This window comes from Epinephelus lanceolatus, chromosome 14 (genome assembly GCF_041903045.1).
Source record: "Epinephelus lanceolatus isolate andai-2023 chromosome 14, ASM4190304v1, whole genome shotgun sequence".
Lineage (NCBI taxonomy): Eukaryota > Metazoa > Chordata > Actinopteri > Perciformes > Serranidae > Epinephelus > Epinephelus lanceolatus.
The window spans coordinates 34,628,331-34,653,794 of record NC_135747.1 but is presented as its reverse complement, the minus strand read 5'-3'; the positions used below and the strand labels follow the sequence as shown (position 1 = coordinate 34,653,794).

At 42.2% G+C, this 25,464-nt stretch overlaps 1 protein-coding gene across 1 annotated transcript in view; it reads left to right on the top strand.

Annotated features, from left to right (window-relative positions):
• Nucleotides 1–22,130, top strand: part of LOC117251145 (aryl hydrocarbon receptor-like) — a 52,722-nt gene extending 30,592 nt beyond the window's left edge. Inside the window, exons 3-11 of the mRNA XM_033617144.2 lie at nucleotides 9,637–9,752; nucleotides 11,923–12,012; nucleotides 13,043–13,157; nucleotides 13,297–13,424; nucleotides 14,373–14,575; nucleotides 14,729–14,838; nucleotides 16,193–16,334; nucleotides 17,123–18,893; nucleotides 21,647–22,130. Coding sequence (XP_033473035.2) covers nucleotides 9,637–9,752; nucleotides 11,923–12,012; nucleotides 13,043–13,157; nucleotides 13,297–13,424; nucleotides 14,373–14,575; nucleotides 14,729–14,838; nucleotides 16,193–16,334; nucleotides 17,123–18,893; nucleotides 21,647–21,724 — 2,753 coding nt within the window. The 3' untranslated portion in view covers nucleotides 21,725–22,130. The remainder of the gene's footprint in view (nucleotides 1–9,636; nucleotides 9,753–11,922; nucleotides 12,013–13,042; nucleotides 13,158–13,296; nucleotides 13,425–14,372; nucleotides 14,576–14,728; nucleotides 14,839–16,192; nucleotides 16,335–17,122; nucleotides 18,894–21,646) is intronic.
• Nucleotides 22,131–25,464: the final 3,334 nt, after the last annotated feature.

The following is a 25,464-nucleotide window of genomic DNA, read 5'->3' as shown; positions in this document are numbered from 1 at the left end:
TGGGACTATACCAGCTGGGAATGCAGTGATGTCTCAGTAAAAGACAACTGCTTTTCATGGCATTTCCTGGCTGGAAAGGTAGTGTGTCTCTGTAGAAAACAGATGCTTTTTGTAGCATTATTCTGGCTGGAAATACGGCGATAACTTGGTTTTATAAAACAAAACAAAACAAAACAAAAAACCCCAACATTTTCTGGAACTATACCATGTGGAAATGCAGTGATATCTCTATAAAAACAACTGCTTTTCATGGCATTATTCCGGCTGGAAATACAGTAATATATCAGTAAAAACTAGCTGCCTTTTTAATAGCACTATCCTGGCTGGAAATGCAATCATGTCACAAAAATAACCGCGTTTCGTGGGACTACCCCAGTTGGAAACGCAGTGATGTGTCAGTAAAAAACACCATTTCATGGCATTATACCAGCTTGAAACGCAACATTATCTTGGCTAAAAAACAACTGCTTTTTAAGGGTACTATCCTGCCTGGACATGCAGTCTTGACACAGTAAAAAAACAATTGCTTTTCGTGGCACTATCCTGGCTGGAAACGCAGTGATGTCTCTGTAAAAACAAGTGATTTTAATGTGTGAGGAAAAAAACAGGAATAATGTACTTTCACATAGATCCCCCGTCCCCCTCCAAATAAAAACACTCCAAAAAACACCTTGAAATACAACAATTTGCTATGTAAATACATATTTCTTTAATAGCACAATAGTGGCTCCATAGCCATAATAAGCCTGTGCAAACCTCTGTTTTCTATCCAGAGCTGCTCTTTCCTTCTTTCCTTGACATGCTGAGATGACACTCTTGTCTGATCGTGAAGAAAAAACAGGAGGCTGTTTCCTTCCCCTAAAGTCATGGAAGTAAACGGGGACATTAATCAAAAGACTAATGGGAGGTTGAACCTGTGGACTGGGTGACCCAGCTCATTGGCTGTGAGTTGTTGCAAGCACTGCCCTTTCCTGCACATCTGCGTGAGAACACAGATCTCTGTACAGGATCTACTGGAACTAAATGTTTTCAAATCAAGATAATATTCCCCTATGCATTGCTGGCATGCTTTATTCTCTCTCTGAACCTGGCAGACTTCCAGCCCCTGACAGCATTTCCTTTTTCTCTCTTTAGTTTCACTGTGTCCTAACTCAGTGCCACATGCAAATACTTTGAAGTAGTGACTGTAGTGTTTTTAGTTCAACTTAAAGCATTTCAAGATTTAGTTTCTTTTTTACTTGTCATTGTCTGATCACTGCTTTAAATATAAGACTGAAGCCAGTTATGTCTGTTTTATTCTTACTCTTCAGTGCTTCAAGCTTCACCGCCACTACTTTAGACTCTGACTTGTTTTCCTTTGCTTTAACTTGTTTTCCCGAATACTCAAAGAAACTCCTCCTCGTCTCCTCAAAGTTCTTTGGATTTCACTTAATTACACCATGATGAAAAGATGTCAAATCCTTTAAAGGCTACCTCATTCTCTGAGTGACAGGGATGGTTGCCTGGAGTGGATCTTGCATCAAAAGCATGCTCTGCATTTCACAAATCCGATAATGGCCTCTTTTTTTTCCTGAAACAGGAAGCTACAGTTTGATGCTAAAAAAAAGTGACCTCTCTTGGTGTCACATTACACCTCGGCTTGAAAAAAAGTTTGACAGTATTGGAAGAAGCTTTAAGGGCGACTGCAGGATGTTTTGAATGAGATCATCGCTGTGAAATATGGAATTGGGGCTGTTGTCGCCAAGAGCCATAAATTTCCCAATGTGACGACGTTTCTGTAACTCTTCTCTCTTGGTGTTGTAGTTAGCAAATGTCAAAGGGAAAACTAACTACTGTCAAGGCCTTCATGTGTGTTGTAGGGTTAAGTCCCACAACAGAGACTTTCTATAAAACAAATAAAGTTATATAAAGAAATGTAATCAAAGAACATTTGTCATTTTCACATCATAAATAATGATTATAATAAACTTTATTTATATAGCACCTTTTAAAACACAGTTACAAAGTGCTTTACAAAACCAAATAAAAGACAAAGCAAATAACACAAGATAAAGGCAGTAAAAACAGAACACACATAACAGAGTAAAACACACTATAATAAAGCAGTTAAAATCACCCTAAAGGCTATTTTAAACAAGTAGGTTTTCAGGAGTTACTTAAAAGATGAGACTGAGTTTGCAGCTCTGATCACCTCAGGCAGGTCATTCAACTGCAAAGGCTCTATATCACCTTTGTGAATTAATCTCGACCTTGGAACAACAAGAAAAGATGCAACTGACGATATCAAGGTGCGAGAAGGAACATAGGGCAATAAAAGATCTGTTATATAACTTGGAGCAAGGCCCGTCAGGGCTTTGTAAGTCATCAATAAAATTAAAGTCAATTCTAAAAGCAACAGATAACCAGGGTAGGGAAGCCAGGATTGGTGTGATGTGGTCATGTTTTCTAGTCTTATACGAGCTGTTTCTTATGACCTGAAACAAGGATAATTGGATTATGAAAATTTTCTGTCGATCTACTCAGCGGGTAATTAGCACTTAAGTCGTCTTTGTAGTGTTGCAGATGTGCTTTGAAAATCCCAGGCTGAACTGTAAATCATTCCTTTAACTATGACAGCAACTTCATTTTTGGACTTAAGTTAAATTCAAGGTGGTATATGCCAGAAAATGGGAATGCGAAATGGAAATATATTAGAATGCAGCACTTTTGTACTAGCCTAGAAATTCAGACCCAAATCTAGAAAGATTTAGGGTCTGGCTATGAGTAATGCAAATGGCTCAACTCGAGGGGCGGCACCAAGCGGCCAAAGCCGTTTCAAACAACTGGTGTTCATCCGTAGCCATCTTGCAATGTTTACTGACTGATTCGTTGTTGCAGCACTGTCGTCATCTGTTTAGCTCGCCTCTGGCCCGCCTATATCAGATACACCGATGTGATTGGTGCAGCTCGGTTCCAAGGGCATGGGTGATGAGCATCATTACTGATTGCCAGAGTGACTCGCTGAGCAAATTCAAATTGTGCTCCAGTGAGAACTCTGGATTTACAGGGTACTTTTGTGCACTAATCAGCACAAACAATATAACGTTAGCTAACTAGCTAGTTAGCTACTAGCACAGCAGTAGACTAGGGTCCCATTTATACGATAATGATTTCAACTGAAAACAGTAAACTTTAGTTGTGTTTTGGCTGATCGTTTACACGACAGCTGTGTTTTGGGTGCCTGAAAACGCAACATTTTGAAAACGGGTTCCAGAGTGCAGTTTTTTGGAAACAGCACCGTCTCCGTTGTCATGTAAACCTGCAATATACAGTTCCTCTGAAAAACGAGACTTTTCGCACATGCGCATTACGGTCCCAGTTACTAGGCATGCGCGAGAAAGTTGACCATCACAACAACAATGGCAGACTCCTGAGCTCTGCTTGTGCTGCTCACCCTGTTGAAATTATCAATGCTTTTCCAGAAAAGTGTAGATTTACTGAAGCAACTCCACCTCGTCGTCCGTCTAGACAAATGTTTGTGCGGTTGCCATTTTGTATTGTTTCATTGCGAAGTCACACCGCCAACTACTGTCCTGGCATGTGTACTATAGCGTTTTTGGTCATTTTTGCGGATCCTTGTGCACGGTGATTGTTAGCAAAATGTTGTCGCCTGAACGCGGAACTTTTTTCAAAAAGAAAATGAGAAACGTTTCCGTTTTCAGCGGATTGTTTTCATGTAAACATGGCCTAGAATTTTTTATGTTATGCTTGTGATAAAGAAAAGGACCAAAATAAATTGAAACAACATTAAACTAAAATATTACGTTGATTATTGTAATTTTTAAAATCTTTATTAACAAAGATTGTGGGTTTATTATGTTGACTGTGCAGCCATCTCCTTGATTATTTCTCATGATGCTGGGAGTGTGCCTCTGAAAAAATGTCTTTTTGAAGGGCCACTTTGCCCTATCCCTTTATCCTAACAAAAATCCGGACATCCTACCTGTAGACATGAACACGCAAAATGGAGGGGTAAGGGAAAGTGGTGGAAAGTGGTAAGTTGAAGTGATGTATTGGGATTGAGCCTTTAAGTGTCCATTCCCACCATCACATACCATCAAATGATATCAATCAAACAGTATCGAAAAAATCATGGTGCAACAATATTTTGGAGGCATGTGAAAACCCCTCTCCTGCTCTGTGAGGGCAGTGTGTATGTTTGATGTTGGTGGGAATCTGTGTTTTTCTTCCTTCGCTGCCTCCCACAAACTTACAGGAATGCCTTTCCAACTTCTGGTCAACCTCTGGCCAACAATCATCAAACATGTTTCTCCTGCAGCCGCACGGAGAACTGAAAGTGCACACGAACAACTCTGCAGCGCCATTAAGTGTCAAGCTGTTCGCAGCGGAAAAAGAAGGGGAGGGAGAACGCGATGCGGAGTCCACCACTGGGGATGAAAAGTAGAATGAAAACAAACAGACAACCACAATGAGGCCAGCTTACTCACGCTAACACTGAATTTAAGAAAAAAAAGTGCTGGTAATCCAGATTTGGACTTGAAGTGTCCATCGGATGGTTTCTATCCTGGACTGGCTGCACTCAGTGATTGTATGCACGGATCGCATTGTGTGTCAGACCTGCAGCTTAGTGTGGTGTAGACATGTGATTATCAGGCTGTGCAGGTCTTAGTGTTTGTGTAAACACTGTGTGAATTCTAGCTGAAGGGTGGGGAGTGTCTACTGTATGTGTCTGTGTTTGAGGGGGAGTGTTCAGGGGCCCCTTCCCTCCTTAAAGAAGTTGCGTGACAGGACTGAACGGACGGGTTGGGAGAGGCCATATCCTGGGATTTTCCTGTAGTGGCCGTCCAGATAAGGGAAGCGCTCTTGTCGGCTATTGCTTACAACAAACCCCCAGGGAGAGATGCAAGAGGACAGAGTGTGTTTGTGTGTTATGTCTGTGTATGTGTTATGCGTGTGCAGATATGCAGGCTGCCAGATTAGTTCTCCAGCAATGAGAAAACCTGTCTTCTGGCGGGGGACCAACAGTTGAAGCTCGACTCGAGCCAGATAACTTGTTTTGTTTTCTGCTGCTGCTGCACACTCATGATCTTACATTCATATCATGTATTGATCCACAGAAGAGTTTTGGTCTGCAGAACGGCCACATGGGTGTAACAGTGAATTGCAGAAGGAACAGTACACCATATAGTACGCCATTTAACATGGCTTTACCCATGCATACTGTAATTCAGGATAAATCTTAAAGGTATACTATGCTGGAATTGTTGGTTACTGTGAACAGTGTCGCCATCAAATTCAAATTTAAAGCCAACCCCAGATTCAGTCTGGCTTTGGAACGAGCTTTGTCTGCTTGGCGTTTCGCCTCACTATATTTGCATTTTTTTCCCTGTGCTTTCTGATACTTAACCCAATTGCCAGAATACATGTTGGCATTGTATATTTCTACAAACCACTGTTGCATTACATTTGTATGTTTTTATGTAGCAAATACGTTTCTTTATGTTTCAACAATGTTGTGATGAACAAGTGGTTGGGTTTAGGCGCAAAAACACTGGATTATGGTTAGGAAAAGATCATGCTTTGGCTTAGGATACCCAGTTTTTTGTGAGTACGATCCCAGCAGGAAGCGCAGCAATGTTTTGATAAAGCATAATTGCTCCTCATGGCACTGTCCCGACCGGAAATGCAGCAATGTCTCTTTAAAAACAACTGCTCTTCATGGCACTATCCCCGCTAGAAATGCAGCCATGTCTCAGTGAAAAACATCCACTTTTGGTGGCACTGTCGTGGCAGGAAATGCATCGATGTTTTGATAAAATGTGACTGCTCTTCATGGCACTGTCCTGACTGGAAATGCAACGATATTGCTGTAAAACCAACTATTTTTTGTGGCACTATCCCCGCTAGAAATGCAGCCATGTCTTAATAAAAAAAACAACCATTTTGGTGGCACTATCCTGGCATGAAACGCAGCGATGTTTTGATAAAATACGACTGCTCCTCATGGCACTATCCTGACTGGAAATGCAGCGATGTCACTGTAAAATCAACTACTTTTTGTGGCACTATCCCCGCTAGAAATGCAGCCATGTCTCAGTCAAAAACAACTTTTGGTGGCACTGTCCTGGCATGAAATGCAGCGATGCCTTAATAAAAAAAACAACTGTTCTTCATGTCACTACCCTGACTGGAAATGTATCTTTTAAAACAATCACTTTTTGTCGCACTATCCCGGCTGGAAACACAGTGATGTCTTGATTAATAAACATCCACTTTTGGTGGAGTTATCCCGGCTGTAAATGCAGCAACAGGTCGCTAAAAAACACCCATATTTGGTGGCAAAAAAGATGCTGGAAACACAGTGATGACTGGCTAAGACACAACTGGCTTTGTTGTTTGTTGGTTTTGAACAGTGGCCTGCAGCTTGCGAACGTCTTGCTGAGGTGTCACGCCATCCACCATCCCCTCCGCCTCCTGGATGACAATCAGCTCATATACTATATCACTTCAGAAAGTTGATACAATACCCAGTTGACCTAAGAATGTAACATACCTGTGGTTTGCAGAGATGTACAGTGCCAAAATTTTCCTCTGGTGACTGGGCTGTCATTTTTGAAGCTTTCCTCTAAGATGTGTGCAACTTACGATCTGGTTCCTGGTGACTACCTTTGTATAAAGGCACAAACTTCAGTTCAGAGTCTCTGCAGACAAATACACCCCACACACTTCTAGTGGTCACAGGTGATGATTGAGAGGGATTTCTTTTGTATGAGGTTATACATTGGTTTTTAGGAGAAAAAATCCAGATAGTATCCTTTAATTCTTTTAAGCTTGCGATGGCCAGTTTCATAATGTTACTGAGTGACACAAACTCAAGTGCTGCCACAATGATTTAAAAAATCTCTTTTGACTTGCTGTATCTCGCCGCAGCTAACTTACACGCTCATTTGCATACTTTTGCATTGTGCCCAGACTTAAAGCTTGCAGCGTAAACATGTTCAACCATGAACGTGCAGAATCATTCAGATGTTAATGTCTCTCAGAACAATAGCATGACTCTTCTGAATGTGGGAAGCAATCTAAACATGACACGACATGGCGGGGCTGCCCAGAGAACAATGATCAACAGTGAGACGCCTTTCAGCAGGGACTGTGTGACTTTACCCAGATGCCAAGGTAAAGCCAACACAAACAGTGGAGCCGAGTGGTTGTTGTACTTAGTGCAGGCTGTCATTCAATGTGGACGTTCTAAGCACTGCCTGAGCAGTATTAACAATGTGATGCAACTTCTGCTTACACTGGAGGTTTGATTTTGTGTCTGCAACAAACACACTCAGGCACCTCGCACATCTCTCTTATATAAAAACACAACAGAGACGTTGCCAAGTTTTCGTAATCCTCTACCTGGAAATAGTTGTCTAAACTGGCTTTGTTCTCTAGCTGACATGTTTTCGACACCCAGCGGCTCTAATGAATGTCAGCGGTGTCCTGTTACTTCACGTTCTTTCAGTCACAGGACCTCTGAAATGGTGCAGATGAAGGTGGGGATCCCTCGACAAGTTGGAGTACAGTCTCAAATGTGATCGGTGGACAGGTCTCTTGAAGTAGCCTCATTATATTAACAGAGGAGTGTGTATTTATAGCCTGAGAGAACAAACCCATTGTGTCTTTCTCAACCTTAAACATGCCGAGGCAACGAAACAAGTTCTCAGCCATCAAATAAACTTTTTACTTCTAAATGAATAATCAATCAAGCCACATACTGTGCATCTGGAATGTGTAAGAGAGACTACAAACAGTATGTCTTTAGGCAAGATGCAAGATTTGATGTGGCTGCCATGTGATATTTTGCCAAGTAAACTATATAAAAGACCCATTATCTGTTCCCCTGCACTGTGCTGCATATACAGTGACAATTATGAACTCAGAGACCCCGACTACTGCCGTTTATTACAACCAACGAACTCGCTGGCATGCTTGGTTTGTGCTTTTATACCTGTCAAATAGAACGTCCATAACTTTTCCGCAGTAGTTTACGACTTAAATAATTCCAAAACACATAATTTATTTCAGTGAAACGACAATAAAGCCACATTTCAGACATTGTTTTTCTTACATAGCGCTGTCTGTATGTGGTTAGGGCTCTCTGCTTTATTAAAGTCAGTGATGATTGATAAGAAGGAGCTCCAAAAAAAAAAAGATGAAAAGCATTTTTCCATTTATTTTATTGAAATTTGGGAGAGTCCCTTCAAACCAGCAGTTTTCAATATCTTTGTAGAAATTAACTGTAGTGACCTTCAACGTTGCAACAGCAATAAAGACCATTTATCAAGATAATTTGATTAAGATACAGGCTGTTAGACTAACATGAAGGTTTGAGAACTGTCCTTTTTCAACCTTTCTCTGAGAAAAAACTTTGATAAGAGAAAATGGGAGAATAACTATGGCACTGGTTCCCAACCTGAGGGTCCACTGCCACCACAAGGGGCTGCCAAAGCTTCATGTAAGGTCATGAGGCCTTCATGATGTTAGGTTTGTAAAGGCCTCAACTTACCAAATCAACTTCAGAGAACTAGTGGCAACAAAGGCCCCCTGCTGCATCTCACAACCAAAAAAGTTGCCCATGAACACACCGTTAAGACTACAGCCGATGATCAACCGTGAGATGAGGAAATAACTTCACAGCAGCAGATGGCGGGAGTCTGTCATCCTCATTCAAAAAAGGAAGACTGTCTTGACGCTATTTAGCCAGTTAGCACATTAACAACTCCAATATTGAAAGAACATATTTACTGTGTGCCAGTGAACAATAACACAAACCACCAGGAAACGTTTCTGCCAAAGGGCTCAGTGGCTGTAGAAAAATAATCTTACCTTATGTAACACGTTTGTTTCGGTCTCACTTCCTCTGGACTTCAACTGTTTGTTTACTTTCCTCACTTCGTTTCTCTTCTCGTGTGCTGAGCTGAACTGCTAATCGGAGTGATTTCATTCACAGACAGGTTCCTCTGTGGCAGACACCAATTCACCATGTTGAATCGGGAAGAAAAAAAAGACGACTGGGGCTGACAAGGGCCAACAGTGCAGAACACACTGCACAGACGAGGGTGACATGGCCGACCGTCAGCTTGATGTGTCAGGGCTTTAAGCAAACATTTTTAAAAATAAACAGTAGGCCTATATCTTAGCTTTTTATTTATTTCTATGAATAAAAATAAATGAAATTATCATTTTTAGATTATTATTCAAGATATAAACGTAAGAAAAATCTACCTGGACAGGGGTACAGTGAAGACCTGATCACAAGCTGTAGTCACAGAGTCCTCATGTTCTGCGCAACAGCTTTGTCTTCCATTAGAAAAGTACGCATTTAACGTAACCATAATCAAATGATGGCCAAGTGTCAGGGAGCAGAAAACACTGAATTTGTCAAAAAGAAAAAAAAATTAAAAGACTGGTGCCTCTCACCCATGGCCTTTTATTGGTTTAAATCCTGATCACATCACTGTCTGTCACACAAAGCCAGTTCAATTGAGGGATACAATACATAACCTTGCTGAAAATGCTTAAAACCTTTAGCGATGTTAATATAACCTCTGCTGACCCCTCGTCTTTGTTCTGTCACCTTTTTTGCAGGGGCCATGAAGACCAATAACAGCAGTCTGATGTTACCTGGAGTGAACGGGCAGAATGGGCAGAACGGGAACAACATGGACGTCACAGGCTTCTCTGAGGGCGACCTGCTGCTCCAGGTAAGACACAAGTCAAGCACCCATGCAGATGCTGCTTGTAAATGTGTCACATTTGCTCTAAGTGCTTGTTGTATGTTAATCATTCATCGTAATGCTTGTTACATTTGGCTTGTATAATGTCTCCTCACCGGCAAAGGCGTTGTCAGAGGTGTTATGTTTGCGTGTTGTCTGACATACATCTTGTTTTTGTGGACATGATATATTAACAACGCCTTGAGGAAGTTCTCTAAAATTTGGCACAAACGTCCACTTGGACTCAGCGATGAAGTGATTAGATTTTGATAGTCAAAGGTCAAAAATCAAGGTCACTGTGACCTGTTTTTGGCTCTAAGTCAAGAATTCATATATTGCTTATTACAAAATTTGACAGGAAGGGGATAAAATGGGATGTAATAGAATAAAATGATAATTGATGACATTGTATATCCAAAAGGTCAAAGGTCAACCCACTGTAACGTCATTATGTTCCGCAAAAACACTTTTCTGGCCATTGTTTAACATCATATCTCAGGAACAGAAGGAGAGACATTTGGTCAGATACTGAATTGGTGACACTAATCTTGGGTCCCCACCTTGAAAGAAAAAAAAACTTTGAAAGAAAAACAGACACATCCACATATGACGCACTGTCTACCGTCATGGTTACATGAGAGTCTGGACAGACATGGATGTAAACTGAAATCTTATAAATGCCCCATCCCTGAAAGAAATACCTTTTCTCGACACTAATCAATCCAAACTGTGGCCATGAGGAGCAGGACTATGAAGCCAGGTCAGATGATGTGCATTTCCTCAGTCAGATAAACTTCCAGTTAGGGGTGGGCGATACGGCCCTAAAATAATATCACAATATTTCAGGGTGTTTTTGTGATAACAATATTCTTGACGATATGACAAATTAGTAGACTACTGAAGCTGCTCCTCTTTTTGGAGCCACCAAGGAGTCTGTAATAATTTTGCTTTAAGCCATGCTTGTTGTTGCCGTGGGTTACAGTATGACATCAGTGTCAACAAGCTGAAATATCGCGAGTATCACAATATGAATTTTTCATATTATTGTGAATGAGATGATATGGCACTCCCCTACTGCCCAAACAGCTGTCACTCTGAAAGCAACACCAGACAGATCACACAAAGATCACAACAAGCAAAGAGCACAAACTCACACACAATAGATTAAAGGCTAGGCACCCTAAAAATAGTACAAATGCACCTTTAAACAGTTTGATTGACTGTTACTGCTGTGTGTAGAAGAAACAGTCCCACGCCCTGATTGATTACTTAACAGCCTGAGGCTAGCAGGTGTTTAAATGCCCAGTCAGACTTTGTTTGTTTGTTTGTACTCTAGTCAGGTTGTGTAGAGTTAATCCAGGTCTATCCATGCAGGAGGAAGTTTTGACAGGTGAGGCTGCTCCTCTTGCTGACTCTTGCCAAAGCCTGGCCACGCTCTGTGGCTCTTCACAAAACCTGCGCTTTGTCATGTACTCTGCACCTTGTTTATTGACGCTCACCTGTCATGAGCATTTTCACACTTAGTTCCGTATAATGATCTCAACGGGCGGTCATTGTGTAACACAAAGGGCCTTTGTGAATCAGCAGCTGTTGGTGTTCAAAAACAACATTACAGAAGAGTTTTAGTTTTATTGTTTTTATTTATTTATATACATTTATTTTTATTTTAATGCAGATTTTAAATTTTAATTCTTTTTTTTTCTTCTTTTTTTTTCAACAGAATGGGATTTATTTCTGTGCTTATTTTGACCTTTTAGAAATCGGTGAAAGTTGATTTATAAAGTGATACTTCCAAACAGATCTGTAGTTTCATTTCTTTCCCTGGAGTCCTACAGTTACGCCCACCCAACACTAGAGGACTTTGAAAAAGCTTAAGTCTGATTAATTAGATTAACTTTTTGACTGGTGGATGAAAAAATCCACCAGCAAAGCATATTTTCCACCACTCAAAATAATGGTCATAAGCAGAAGCAGCGGACCGGCAGCAAGTGTTACTTGCTTTATTTCGAACATGTATATTTTCACTGGCCAAATTGTATGCACATGGGTTTGACTTTGGTATTTAATTATTTAAAAGTGCTGCAGTAGCACAGTGACATGTGTGCATGCACTTTAAAGAAACCTCTGAATGCTGACTGACTGTTTGTTCCCTGTGCAGGCGCTGAACGGGTTTGTGATCGTGGTCACGTCAGAGGGCTTGGTGTTTTATGTCTCTGCCACAATCAAGGACTACCTGGGCTTTCATCAGGTAAGATGTTGGCTTTTATAATAATATGTAACATTACATACAATATTTTTTTTGTAGAATCAAATACTCATTTGTAGACTTGAAAGTTGACTGTTAAAGGTTCCCTCTTTTGAACTCTTGGCAGTAACAATCAAGAGAGGGGTGGTGGTAGAGAGAGATGTCCAACACTTGGGTACAAATATCTCACACAGATGTTTAAGAAGTATTTCACCGCTGGAAAGATGCCCCTTTAATAAAACTAGGTTGTCTATGCAGTAGAAAGACGCAAATACTTTTGAAATTGGTGCCACATGACCAGAGAAAACAGAGAAAAAGGATGCACTGTGCCACACAGGACCAATAAACGCTCGCGCCAGTGGGTGACATATTGTGGTCGGTTGGCAAGAAATGATCTCCATTTCTTACAGTTAAACATGGTCCAAGTCTGAGAGAGAGAGGGGCAGGTCTGTCTTTATCTGCTTCTATACTGCAGGCAATACGAAAATGCCAAAGTACAGCCTTTAGTTCAAGCAACAGGCCAAGACTCTGCGAAACTCTGCCTGTAGATATAAATTACATCACTCATTTTGTCACCAATGCGTCACAAGTTTCCAAGTGTCAAAAGAAACTTCTTATACCCCTCCTGCTGCAGTATAAACCACTTTTGAGCTGTCGTTTCATATGACAAGTATGCTTTAAACCAGGGGTGTTCAACGTTTTTCAAGCCAAGGAACCCTTAGGTCAAAAAGAGACAAAGCAGAAACCATATATTGAAATGTACTAACAAGAGAAAGGGTCAGCTTAGCAGTAAAAGCACCATTTGCAATTAAAGATGAGATAGAATATATAGGATGACATCAATAAATAATGTACAATGAAATACAAATATAGATAAATAACCCCTTTGTTTCTGTTGATTCCCACTGAAAGTTTCCACCTTGAGTATTCCTTGAAATTTGCAACCCTACTCCGGATTCCGAATCAGTGTATATCTCGTGTTTAAAGGACTTGAATTGCTGATGAAGTGCTGTGTCTCTTCCTCTGCCGACAGTCTGACGTGGTTCACCAGAGTGTGTTTGAGCTCATCCATACTGATGACCGGGCTCTGTTCAGACAGCAGCTTCACTTTGCTCTCAACCCCCCATCTGCCGGTGACGGAGAAAACGGTAAGAACGGTGACTGTATTTCAGGTTTTAGCATGAGCTCAGTCTTTCCACACCTGAACACGACAAGAAACTGACGTAAATCAGTGATTCAGGTAACTGGCTCTGACGCGTAATGTTTCACGTCAACCTGTGTTCTCAGCCTCGCAGAATTGTAGCAGCACAATGATTTACAGTCCTGAGCAGCTTCCCCCAGAGAACTCCGCCTTCCTGGAGAGGAGCTTTGTGTGTCGCTTCCGCTGCCTCCTGGACAATTCCTCTGGCTTCCTGGTGAGTACAGTATTTAAAGTTGCGTCGTCGAAATCAGGTGTAATGTAGTCTCGCTCACCAGACTTTTCTCAAGAAAAGAAAGGTCTGGCTGCGCTGACTCTCACTTTAAGATTGGAGAAAAAAAACGTCCCAGCTTTTTTTATTTCTTTCAAGCAATCACAATCGTTCTGGGCGGTGCCACAGCAACGGTGCGCTTGCAAAAATATTGCCGGGGGGAAACAGGTTTTGGTGTAACACGCCCACAAAAATATCGCCTACAGGACGCGAACCATGGCACAGCAAAAGTTAGTAAAGGACGTGTTGAAAACTGCTACACAACCGGAGGTGGTAGGGCGGGACTTCAGAGGGTGGCTCGTTCCGCCCGATGAGAGGCTGATCTATGCAGCGAACTTCCGCCCACTCAGACTAGGTGTAATGTGGCGTGATTACTTTTGCTTGAATCTCATGCAGTTGTGATGCGGTGTGAGTTTCACCACTGTGTGAAAAACTGTGCGGGCAAATAGTCCAGCAGCTTAGGAACAAGGTTTCTCAGCATGTAGTTGAAAGAAAATTATGAATTTCACCAACTACAATCTATAAAACCATCAAAAGATTCAGACAATCTAGAGAAATCTGTGCACATAAGGAGGAAGGCTGAAAACCAACATTGAATGCCTGTGACCTTCGACCCCCCTCATACAGCACTGTATTAAAAACCACCATGATTGACGGATATTACGACATGGGCTCAGGAACTCTTTGGAAACCCGTTTTCAGTAAACACAGTTTATCACTGCATCTACAAATGCAAGTTTAGACTCTATCGTGCAAAGTGAAAGTCATACATCATCAACAACTGGGCCCAAGCTCATCTAAAATGCACTGACTGACAAAGTGGAGAAGTGTGCTGTGGTTCCAAGCTAAACCCCCAGAGTTTCTCATCCTCCCCTTTTTTCCCACCCTGTCCAGGCTCTGAAGTTCCAGGGCCGACTGAAGTACCTCCATGGCCAGAGGCTTATGAGGGACAACGGGAACGCTAGCAAACCTCAGCTGGCACTTTTCTCCATCGCTATGCCCGTCCAGTCTCCAACCATCGTGGAGATCAGAGCCAAAATGCTCCTCTTTCAAACTAAGCACAAGCTGGACTTCACACCCACAGGTGTAGATAGCAGGTGCTGCGACTTCTTCCATTATTTCTTTTAAATGTATTATTTTGCCAACTGTGCAGCAAAAAAAAAATCCCACATGCTGCATCTCAACTGTGTCTTCAACTGAGGTTTCTTCCAGCTTCAACAAACTGTGTTTTTTCTTCTGCCTTTCTCCAGGGGGAAGATTGTTCTGGGCTATTCAGAGACTGAACTGTGCATGAGAGGCTCCGGCTACCAATTCATCCACGCTGCTGACATGATGTATTGTGCCGACAACCACATCCGCAGTATGTTGGCAAATTCTACTGCACATGAACATTAAATGTGGATATTATTTGATGGAGATGCAACAATATTGTTTGATGTAGGAGGTAATCAGATAGGCAGCTTAAAAATTCTTTCCTACTAGAAAGGTCATACAAAGAAAAATACTTGTTTTAGAGGCCCAATGTGCGAGATTTAGGGGATTTAGTGGCATCTAGTGGTGAGGATTGCAGATTGCAATCAGCTGAAACTTCTCCTGGTTAGAATTACATCTGTATTCATTGTTCAGGAGGTTTTTTTTTTACTGGGTCTCCTCCTCTCCAACAGACCAACCAAATAATTAAAACCGATAAAAACACTGAATTAAGCAGTTTCATGTTACATATCAGTGTTTCTCCAATGCTGTTTGGTTTGTCAGAGACAGGTTGCTAGCCCAGCACCTGCTAATGTGTGCTCACCTTTTTCTCTGATACTTGAAGATCCAGATGTTAAAGAGGTTTTTACCGTGAGCTGAATAATATGCATAGATCTCTTCCTCTTCAAAAGACGTGGACCTTGTGATTTAAACCATTTACAACACTGAATTATGCAGTTTCACTTTAAGAAATTGGTGTTTTTCTCGTTGCGGACAGGCCTGACGGGAAAACACAAATGGGTGTATCTAGAGTCAGTGTTTGGTTTGTCCGTTCTGGGCTCCTGTAGACATAAATGTCTCATTCTAAGGTAATGAAAACACGACAATTCTTATTTTCAGGCGATTATACACCAAAGAAAACAAACATTATATTATATTCAATTTCCCCTTCCCCCTATATCCTTCACACTGGACCTTCAAGAAAATATTGTTAAACTATTAGCCTTTATAGTAGCTTGTTTGTCGTGTTGTTTTACATGATTAAGCACATTTAAAATTTTGTGTTAATTGTATAAAAATACTGTAATTAGTGTAACCTTTTTATGTATCGTAACGAAACAGCGATTATACTTGGATCCAGAGTAAATTATCACATCAAATACTGCCCATATTGACATGAAATTTAGTTGTGGGTATTTGTGACCCCCTTAGGTTGAATTCTAAAGTTTTGAGTAACTTCTTGAGATATAATTTCAGTTTGTAGTCAAGAAACATCTGATGGAAAAGTTGTGAAACCTGAAATGTATGCTTCCAAAATGATCTTAATGACCCAGTGGTCTTTTTTCTAATCCTGCCCTCAAGGGAAACATTATATTTTAAATTCATCTGCTAGCGAAGCTCTAAGAACAGCACATCACAGTGTACTGTATGGTGAATAAACCATAACAGTAGTTACACCAAACATTTACTGCCACTTTACTGGAAACCTCTCATTGTGTGTTGTTTTTGTCTTTATTTCACAGTGATTAAAACAGGAGAGAGCGGTCTGACTGTTTTCAGGCTCCTGAGCAAGTCGAACGGCTGGGTGTGGGTGAAGGCCAACGCCAAGCTGATCTACAAAGGAGGAAGACCTGAATTCATCATCGCGTATCAGAGAGCTTTGGTGTAAGTGTTTGACCCTTTAAAGCTGGTGCAGGCAGAAATCAGGAAAAGCAGCAATACAGGATCTAACCTGTGTAAAGGCAGCAACAGAAAGTTTGCTGATCTAGCAGGGAGTTGGGCTCACTGATTCCCCAGAGATGGGGTTTGAGTTGGCTGGATTGGAGTTGCTGCTGCTGCTGACTGTAGGTTTGTCTCGGAAACTGCTGCCCACACTTCTACCAGCGAGGTGGTCTTTAGCAGCGAGGAGTGAGGCGGAGGACACACTGTGATTCGAAGCTCTAGATAAGTCTACCTTTTTTGGGTTGTTTGCAGCGTAGGCAGTTGCTGACAATGCTGAAATAGCAGCTTTCTCTGCAGGATTCTGCACCATTGAATTAAACTTTCACTGAGGGCGTGCACGCACATCTGCATTTGTAGTACAGCCAATAGGAATGCCCTCTCTCTGAAATGACCTGTGATTGATCAAAGTCTCCTGTCACAAGCTACATTTTCTACGGCCTAAAAATGGAGCCAAGAGAAGTTGCTGTTGTCTAGTTTACTGTCAGTCCACTTGAATTACAATACGCTTAAAGTTATTCTGGATTTTTGCCCAGTGAAGCTAAAATTAAACTGCCTACCCCACCTTTAATAACTGTCAGTGACATGCCATGATTATGAAAGATGGCATGTTGTCTGCCAGGACAGGAGATGCGCGGGTAAAAGAGACACCTATCTGACCAGGTTTCTTACTCAGCTCAATAAGACTCTGATCTTGGTGTCAGTAATGTAATGAGCTATTTGTTCTTTTTCAGCAATGCCGAGGGTGAGGAATATCTGCGTCAGAGGAGGCTGCAGCTTCCCTTCTCCTTCACCACAGGAGAGGGCGTCCTGTACAACACCGGCCCCACAGTGGACATCACTCAGTTTCAGTTCAATAAAATGTTTAACAACACAGTTGACATTAAAAAGGATGTGACCCCTGGCTCTCTGCTGGACTGCTTCCTGAGTCAGGACGAAAGAGTCTACACGCAGCCAGTAGACCCCCCTCTACCTGTGGATCAAGTGTTTTTGGACAGTGGGGCCCTGATTAGCGTTACCAGTGACGTATGGCACGACAGTGGAACTACAACCACGTCAAGTGACCCTGTTGCATTGAAAGAGGAGGCCAAGCAGTCAGTGATGGCTGTGATTGACAACCTGGAAAAAATGGCACAGGACGGTGACTTCTCTGCAGCTCTGCAGAATCTGGAGGTCAGTGATGCAGAGCTGATGGAGTGGGAAAACACGCTCAAGGGATTAAGTCAGGACGAGGGCCAGCAGAACGGCGTCAGGTCTGAGCTGGACAGCATCCTCACTAATGACATATTTGACTTCATTGATAGTGTTTTGTTCAAGGAGAAGGGAGATCACTGTCTCAACACCGGCACTCCCGCCTGCCTCACAGCAGTCAACGACAATCAGCAGGTCCCCTTCACTCAGGCTGTCCAGCTCTCAGCCGCTGGACTTAGTGAGCCTCAGTTGTTTCAGGCCCCGAGCCCTGATTGTTATTACTCTCCAGTGAATGGTCTCTATGCTCACCAGCAGAATGCAATGAATGGTCCAGTGACTGCAGGGCAAAGCTTGGCAGAGTCTGCTCAGATGTTCAGCAGCACCCAGAAACTCTCCCACCACGGTCCCCTGATGCCTCAGGCTGACACCAACCTGCCCCCTCTTCAGCAGCTGCAGCTCCAGGATATTTACAGCCCCTCTATAGAGCTCCCAGAGCTCACTGTCTCTGACGCTTCCGCTGCCTCAGCCCCTTTTCAATCCTGTGCACAGGCACCTATCAACCACATGGGCTTCCCGACTGCACAGACGCAGTCCAGTCAGCTTCTGCGGGGTCCTCAAAACAATTTGCAGGCTCCTGCAATAACAAACGGACAGCTGCTGCAGAGCTCTGTTCAACAACCAAACAATGTAGCACTTGGCGTCATGGACATTTTGCCGCCCCTGATTCCATGCAATGACTTTGTTTCCTCTAGCACACCTAATATTCCCATTCCCTTTCCCACAACGTGTCTGCAAGGAAGCTCCGCTTTTGAAACGCACAACCACCAGGTTCAGCAGTGGCCGCAGGGCCAGCAGCAGAAGCTGCCTCATGCTGGCGTCATGCAGAATGGACATGAGCCGATGCCAGCATGCCACAGCCAAACTCTACAAAGCCAAACATTCCCACGTGCTGGCCTTTGGCCAAGGAACGTCACCGGACTGAGCCACACTCAGCAGGGAGGGCTGACGTGTGGCCAGGCAGCTACTCACAGCAGCTGCATGTTTGACCAGCACTTTTCTAACAGTCCAGCAGGAGGCGACGTCCTGGCTCTGTCTGGGTCTTCAGGCCTGAGGGGGGCTGACACGTCTCTGGATCAGAGTCCCCCTCAAGGTTCCTGCTACTTCCAGTGGAGCCACAGCGAGCCTGTGGTGGGCACATCGGCCATCAACCAGGAGAATGCCAACATCAGTCCTCTGACCGCTCCGCCCAACATGTCGTCTTCAGAGCACACACTCAACATTCAGCACTACCTGGAATGCCCCAGACAGACGCAGGTAAACAAGATCATTCAAATTAAAGGAGAAAATAAATGATGATAGTCAGTATTTTTAGACTCTTAATAAATGTAGGGCCTCAACTAATGATTATTTTTATGATCAATTCTGAAGATTACTATTTAAATGAACCAATTAATCATTATGTCTAAACAGTGTTGGAATATACTAACAAATGACGAATACAGTTTAAAGTGACAAGTTCAAGACCAAAAGACAAATTCTCTGCCATGCAAAGGTGTGGGGCCTTGGGTTCTTCCTTCAGGACATTTTGAGCATCAAACACTTAATTTCCTGCATTGTGGTGAATATTTCTGCACCAATTTCTGCCTTTTTGCATCATTTTATGGAGGAAATATCTAATTATGAAAAGGAAAACATGAAATTCAGACACCAGGTGAAAATTAAAGTAATACAAATATAATGGAATAATGCAGTAAGGCTCTAAAGCATTCTGTATTGACCTCAGGTATTGATGTTATCCCTGTAGGCTTGATTTACTCTGTTGTTTCAAACTGTCAGACAGACACATCGCCCCATCTGGGACTCTGTGTGCTGCTCTTCAACAGAGGTGGAAACTTGAAACTGACGGAAAACACTTGTACTGACCAGGCATAAATGTCACGATTGTGTTACTTATTGTCTAAACAATTGTAAACTTCACCACCTCAGTTAAAACAGAGCTGGCAGCTGCTTCCCTGAGCTTTTGAATAGGAAGCATCCTGAAGTAGTGAGACAGTCCCAAACAGAGCAAAGGTCTCGTGATGCAATGTTGTGACTTACTGAAATCTCAGATTATTATTTTTTTCTGACACTCCATCGTAGTTGACAGAGACAAACGTCCACTTGGACTGAAAAATAAACAGATTAGAATTTGGTGGTCAAAGGTCAAGTTCAGTTTGACCTCGCAAAACATGTTTTTTGCATAAGTCAAGAATTCATATGCTGATTATGACAACACTTCACTTAAATGTCTAATTGAATAAAATGATGACGTGAAGACGTTTTACATCCAGAAAAACAAAGGTCAGCTTCACTGTGACATCATAACGTTCTGCGTGAAACACTTTTCTGGCCATTACTCAACATATCTCAGGAACAGAAGGAGAGACATTTGGTCACACACTGGATCAATGACTCAAATCTTGGGTGCCCACTTTGAAATTGTGCTGCTTGCGTAGGTCTTCTGTGCTGGCGGGTGGAAAATGTGTGTGAAGCATCCATGCACTGCTCAAAAAAAATTGGGGAACACTTCAATCACACATCAGATCCTGATGAATGAATTATTCAAGTGGAAAATCTCTATTGACAGAGAACAAAATGACTTGACAATGGTCAGTGGAAACCAAAATCATCAACCCACTGAGGGCTGGATTCAAGATCACACTGAAAGTCAAAGTAAAAAATTGAAATCACAGCCTGATCCAACTTGATTTTTATCGTGGCAGCTCATAATGTGCGTCAGTCACATTATGGAGGTCATTTCTGGCAGTGCTCCTCCTGTTCCTCCTCACACAAAGGAGCAGATACCGGTCCTGCTGCTGGGTTGATGCCCTTCTACGGCCCTGTCAGCCTCTCCTCGTGTAGACTTAGACAACGTCTTGCGACAGTACATTTCACACCAAGGCACCGAGCTGAGGCTGGCTCTTACGACATCCTGTAAACCGCTGTCGTTTCTACAGCAACGGGTACGTCACAATGTAACGTAAAGCTGAGCACAACAAACCCCAGAGAGCACATGGATGCATCAGCAGAGCACTCAATGATTCTTGAATGTGACCGTCTCTGGTTAGATACCCTAACGTTACCTTTTCTTTGCGTTGTTTTGTTGGAGTAGCTCTTTAAACTGGTGTTCTCTATCGTTCTAGGCTTCCCCTCCACCCAGAGATATATTGTATATATCTCTATTGGAGACCTGAACCCTTGGGTCAGGTGACGTGGAAGCTAGAACGATAGAGAATGGGAGGGTACATGTGTAACCCTGGTTCTCTGAGTGAAGAGGCTTCCCCTCCACCTCAAGGCCGCTCTAGGATTTGTTCCATCAGATCTAGATCACAGGGGGGCGTGGTGGATTGTCTTAAAGAAATGATCCATGTCACCTGACCCAAGGGTTCAGGTCTCCAATAGAGATATATACAATATATCTATGGGTGGAGGGGAAGTCTCTTCACTCAGAGAACCAGGGTTACACATGTAACCTCACGTTATACAAACAGGGTAGTGCATCCAAAAGATTTATGAGCTCGTCTTTTCTCTCCTCTGTCCAGAAGTCTGCCATGTTCACTACTGTGTGTGTGCAACAGCGGCAGCGTGCAACCATGTGTACGGCCCACGTGGGTACCCAGCTGTCCAAAAAAAAATATCTCGAGCTTGCCGCTGATTTGTTACAAGGTCGAGACAGTTGAATCCCTTGCAACTGCATGAGCAGACCTGAGCAGACCTGAGCCAATATACAACCGAGTCATTCAGACCACTGCAACTTTTCTCTGCAGTGTCCTAAAACAGTTTTGTTGCGTCTGGAATCTTTGGAATCTGTTTTTGTGGGTTGTCTTGCTTTTGCCTCTCCATCGCACCTGTTGTCACTTTGATTTGCACCAAAGCAGCTGTTTGACTGTCTTGGTGTTACACTGTGATGACTAAGTGTTCCCTTATTTTTTTTCAGTCATTGTTATTTGTATGCAAAAAATGAAAAAAACAAAAACCCTTAACCACAGTTTCCTTAAACCACATGTCCTGTCTGCTCTCTCCCGCAGGATGAAAGAGTCCTGACTGAACGCAGTGGGATCTTCGCTGCTCCTGCTTGTGATGTGGCCATGTACCTGGCGGAGTAGAGCCGAGCCATGTTGTCATTTCCGACAAACCCAGGACAAGGACAAAACTCAGTATATTTTGCCTGTATCAGTGCTTATCCACGGACTCTCATGCTTACCCTCATTGTCGTATGTTTTATATATCACCCTGTGTCATTTATACTTTGTCCAGTCTGCAATGTTTAAAAGTCTGTTGCTTGTCAGTTGTTAGTGAAGATACACTACAGTAATAATGAAGTATAAAGCCACAAGTGCGCTTAACCAGGATGGAGCTTGAGCCAGCTAGGAGGATTGGTCAAGTAAATCCAAATAGCCAAAGAAATAGGTTTTTTATAAGGGAAACCAGGTGTCGTCACTTCCTTGTTTTCATCCAGGGACATTGAAAATCTCCCAAGTATAAATACCTGAAAATACTAAAAAAAAACCACCTGAACATGCTGTTGTTTTGTAAATATATATAATTATATATATATATATATAATCAATCTAAACTTTGATGCTGAGAAAGTAGACACTTTATCTAAAAGACATCGTCGTCATCTTTGTAAAGAATCACTGAAAGTGATAGCTACCTGAGCGCACAGCCGTACCTTCAAATTAAAATTGTTACAGATAAAAAGCATCTGTATATTTTAAATGAAACCCTTGGATGTGGTTGATGTAAGTGTATAAATACAGTCTGTAATCGTACTCGTGTCTGCTTTGGCTCACAACAATGCCGTATGTACAGAATGCCTCAGCATGTGACACGTGTTTATCTGTATGCAGTATAAATGTGCTTTTATGGAGAATGTGTTTGAGTTAGAGACGCGGAGATATCTCAGATCCCAAATTGTGAGTACAACAGAAAGAAAATCAGAAACTTTCTGAGTCACATTAACTCTGTTTGATGCAAACATTTTGCATTGTTTCCATTTCAGTGACGTTTTTAAAGCTGAAATTAAGCATAGCTGCAGTTGAGTTGATGTGAACGCACTGCTGCTAACTAAGAGCTGTGAGTCCTTGCGTCCTACTCATGTCCGTAAAGCAACTAAAAGTAACTGTGCTTAAAGAAATCAGTCCATCAAAAAACACGACTCACACTCATCTCAACAAAACGCTCAGTGACTGAAGAAAGGTCTACAAAAAAGTCGACAAAGACTTCTGAGAAAGAAATTATTCTTTCTCAAAAGTGCCCGACCACAATGACGACAGCGGCGTCCCGTCTCATGGGCCGACTTCTTTGAATGAATGTGGGTCAACATTCAGCCTTCTAAATAAGACAGTCATCCTAACAGCTGCCAAAACTAATGGTGCCTTCAGGCGCTCTGTATCAGCCTCCACATATGTATCGCTGCAGAGTCGCCCCCAGTGGTGAATGAACTCAGACGAGTCCCATGATATCTGAATTCACAGCACAAGTGACAATAAGCGATGTTTACTTGACTGGTAAACGATGTAGCAGGATAGAGATGATATAAAAGTATAACTGAGGAAGTTTCAGTCTGATTTAAAGGAATATTTCACCCGCAAAATGATCATGTGTGTATTTGACTTTGTGAAGCAACCTTTGTTTTTCTTGCATGCTGCCACGTTGAACGAAGAATCCAAAAAGGCGAACACCCTTCATGAATTTAAACTCTCACACAACTCATGCAGTGTAATCAAAGTCTTATGTATCCAGTCTTTCCACGAGTAAAAAAACAATCATAAAATACACATTAAAAGCCGTTTTGAAAACATGAGTTTTGATGGGTGATTTGAATCAGGAGAGGTCAGTGCAGAGGACAACTAACCGACCAATGTTACACTTTAAATTTAATCTTAAACACCCTTGCCGACAAGTAGCACCTCCTGAGTGCACCTGAGCATGCACTCATTTATTTGTCACATGGAATTATACAAGGAACAGCTCCAGTGACGTGATCCCATCAGCTCCTGTAACACTGCACTGTAATTTGGTCCATTTTTATGCCTGTTCTTACATTGTTGGCGGCCGCTTTATAATTGTCCATGCTTCCGGATACTTCTGGTAATCCATGGTTTGTGGTTATGGAATGATGTAACGGTCCACACAAGACAGCCGCATGGTCACTCCTCCCGAACACAGGCTCTGCTTGATCACTGTCCAAACACACACGCAGACACACGTGTGCCTTGGCACGCTACTCAGCCGTGCCTGAGACTGTTTGTACTCATTCGTTCATTCATTTTCTGTAACCGCATGTCCTGTTCGTGGACACTTACTTACTGGAGCCTATCCCAGCTGACATTAGGCGAGAGGCAGGGTTCACCCTGGACAGGTCACCAGACTATCACAGAGCTGACACATAGAGACAGACAACCATTCACACTCACATTCACACCTACGGACAATTTAGAGTCATCAATTAACCTGCATGTCTTTGGACTGTGGGAGGAAGCTGGAGTACCTGGAGGAAACCCACGCTGGGTTCAAACCAGGGACCTTCTTGCTGTGATGCTAACCACTGCATTGCCCACTAGTACGGAGCATATCACTGGATAAATGAGACTGATTATGCTGCACGAGTTGTGAGAGCTCGTAAGCAGATGTTCAGATACAGTTTTCAGAGTTCCTGCAGACTTTTTAAAGTCAAATTTAAGATGTTTTAAGACCTCAACAAAGAAAAATTAATACCATTTTACACCAACAAACGGCATTAATACATGGCAGTAAACATCACGTTCACATCTCATCGGTGCTCCAGTGCCTGATGCTTCAACGCCCATCGTCCCAAGTTTTTCCTCAGTGTCGTTACTTGTGACCGTGTTACAAGTAATAAAGTCATAAAATCATATAATTATTCATGTAAGTAGATACAGTAATGGGTAGATCTGATTAGGTATTCAGACATGTCTCCGTTAGTCTAAATGTAAGACTTCTCACAAGTAAAAATAAGACTTTTTAAGACATTTTATGGCCTTAAATTTTCAAAATCAAATTTAAGACTTTTTAAGGATCTGCGGGAACCCTGGTTTTGCTGTTTGTTTTTTAAACACGATCCTAATTTACTTCAATTCCTGATGAAGGTTAGTCTTTTTTGGATTCTTCGTTCAGAGGCATGCGAGCAAAACAAAGTTTTCTCCACAAATTGAACACGTGGTGCGTCATTGTTAAACAAATGATCACTTTGTGTGTGACGTATTCCTTTAATCCACTATTAAACAAATGATAATGGGTGCATTCAAGCCTTTAAAATGAGCCAGGCCATTCCTCAAAGGATGCAGTCCCTAAATACGGACGCAGCAGATGAATAAAAACAGCCTCCAGATCTCCAACTCTGCAGCAGCCCTTGTCCAAACACCCTTCTGTTATATTCTCCCACATCATGTGATCCTCCATAAGAACATCCCAAAATATATATATTGCCTTAACCCAAACATTAAATTATATCATAGCACACAGCATGATCATATACATTACTCTTGTGCCTTCATGCCGAATCGGCAGCTTTAAAGTATCCTCATATGGAGCGTTTCGAATTTGACAACATAAATTTTCTAAATGGGTCCCTTTGTGTTTCCTGCTGGATGTTTTGCAGTGTGTGTGAACGACATCCGCAGACAGGAAGCAAACATGGACTCAAGCTGTTGCCTAGCAATGCAATTCCAGTGAAACTGTCTATAAATATATCTGTGCCTTCTTGTATGAAGCATCGTAACATATTTGCCTTAGTAGCTCTTGTTTTTCTAAAGTCATCCTGAGGAGCCACACTAATTTAAATTATCCTTAAGTGCATTTCAGTCCTCTGGGGAATTTC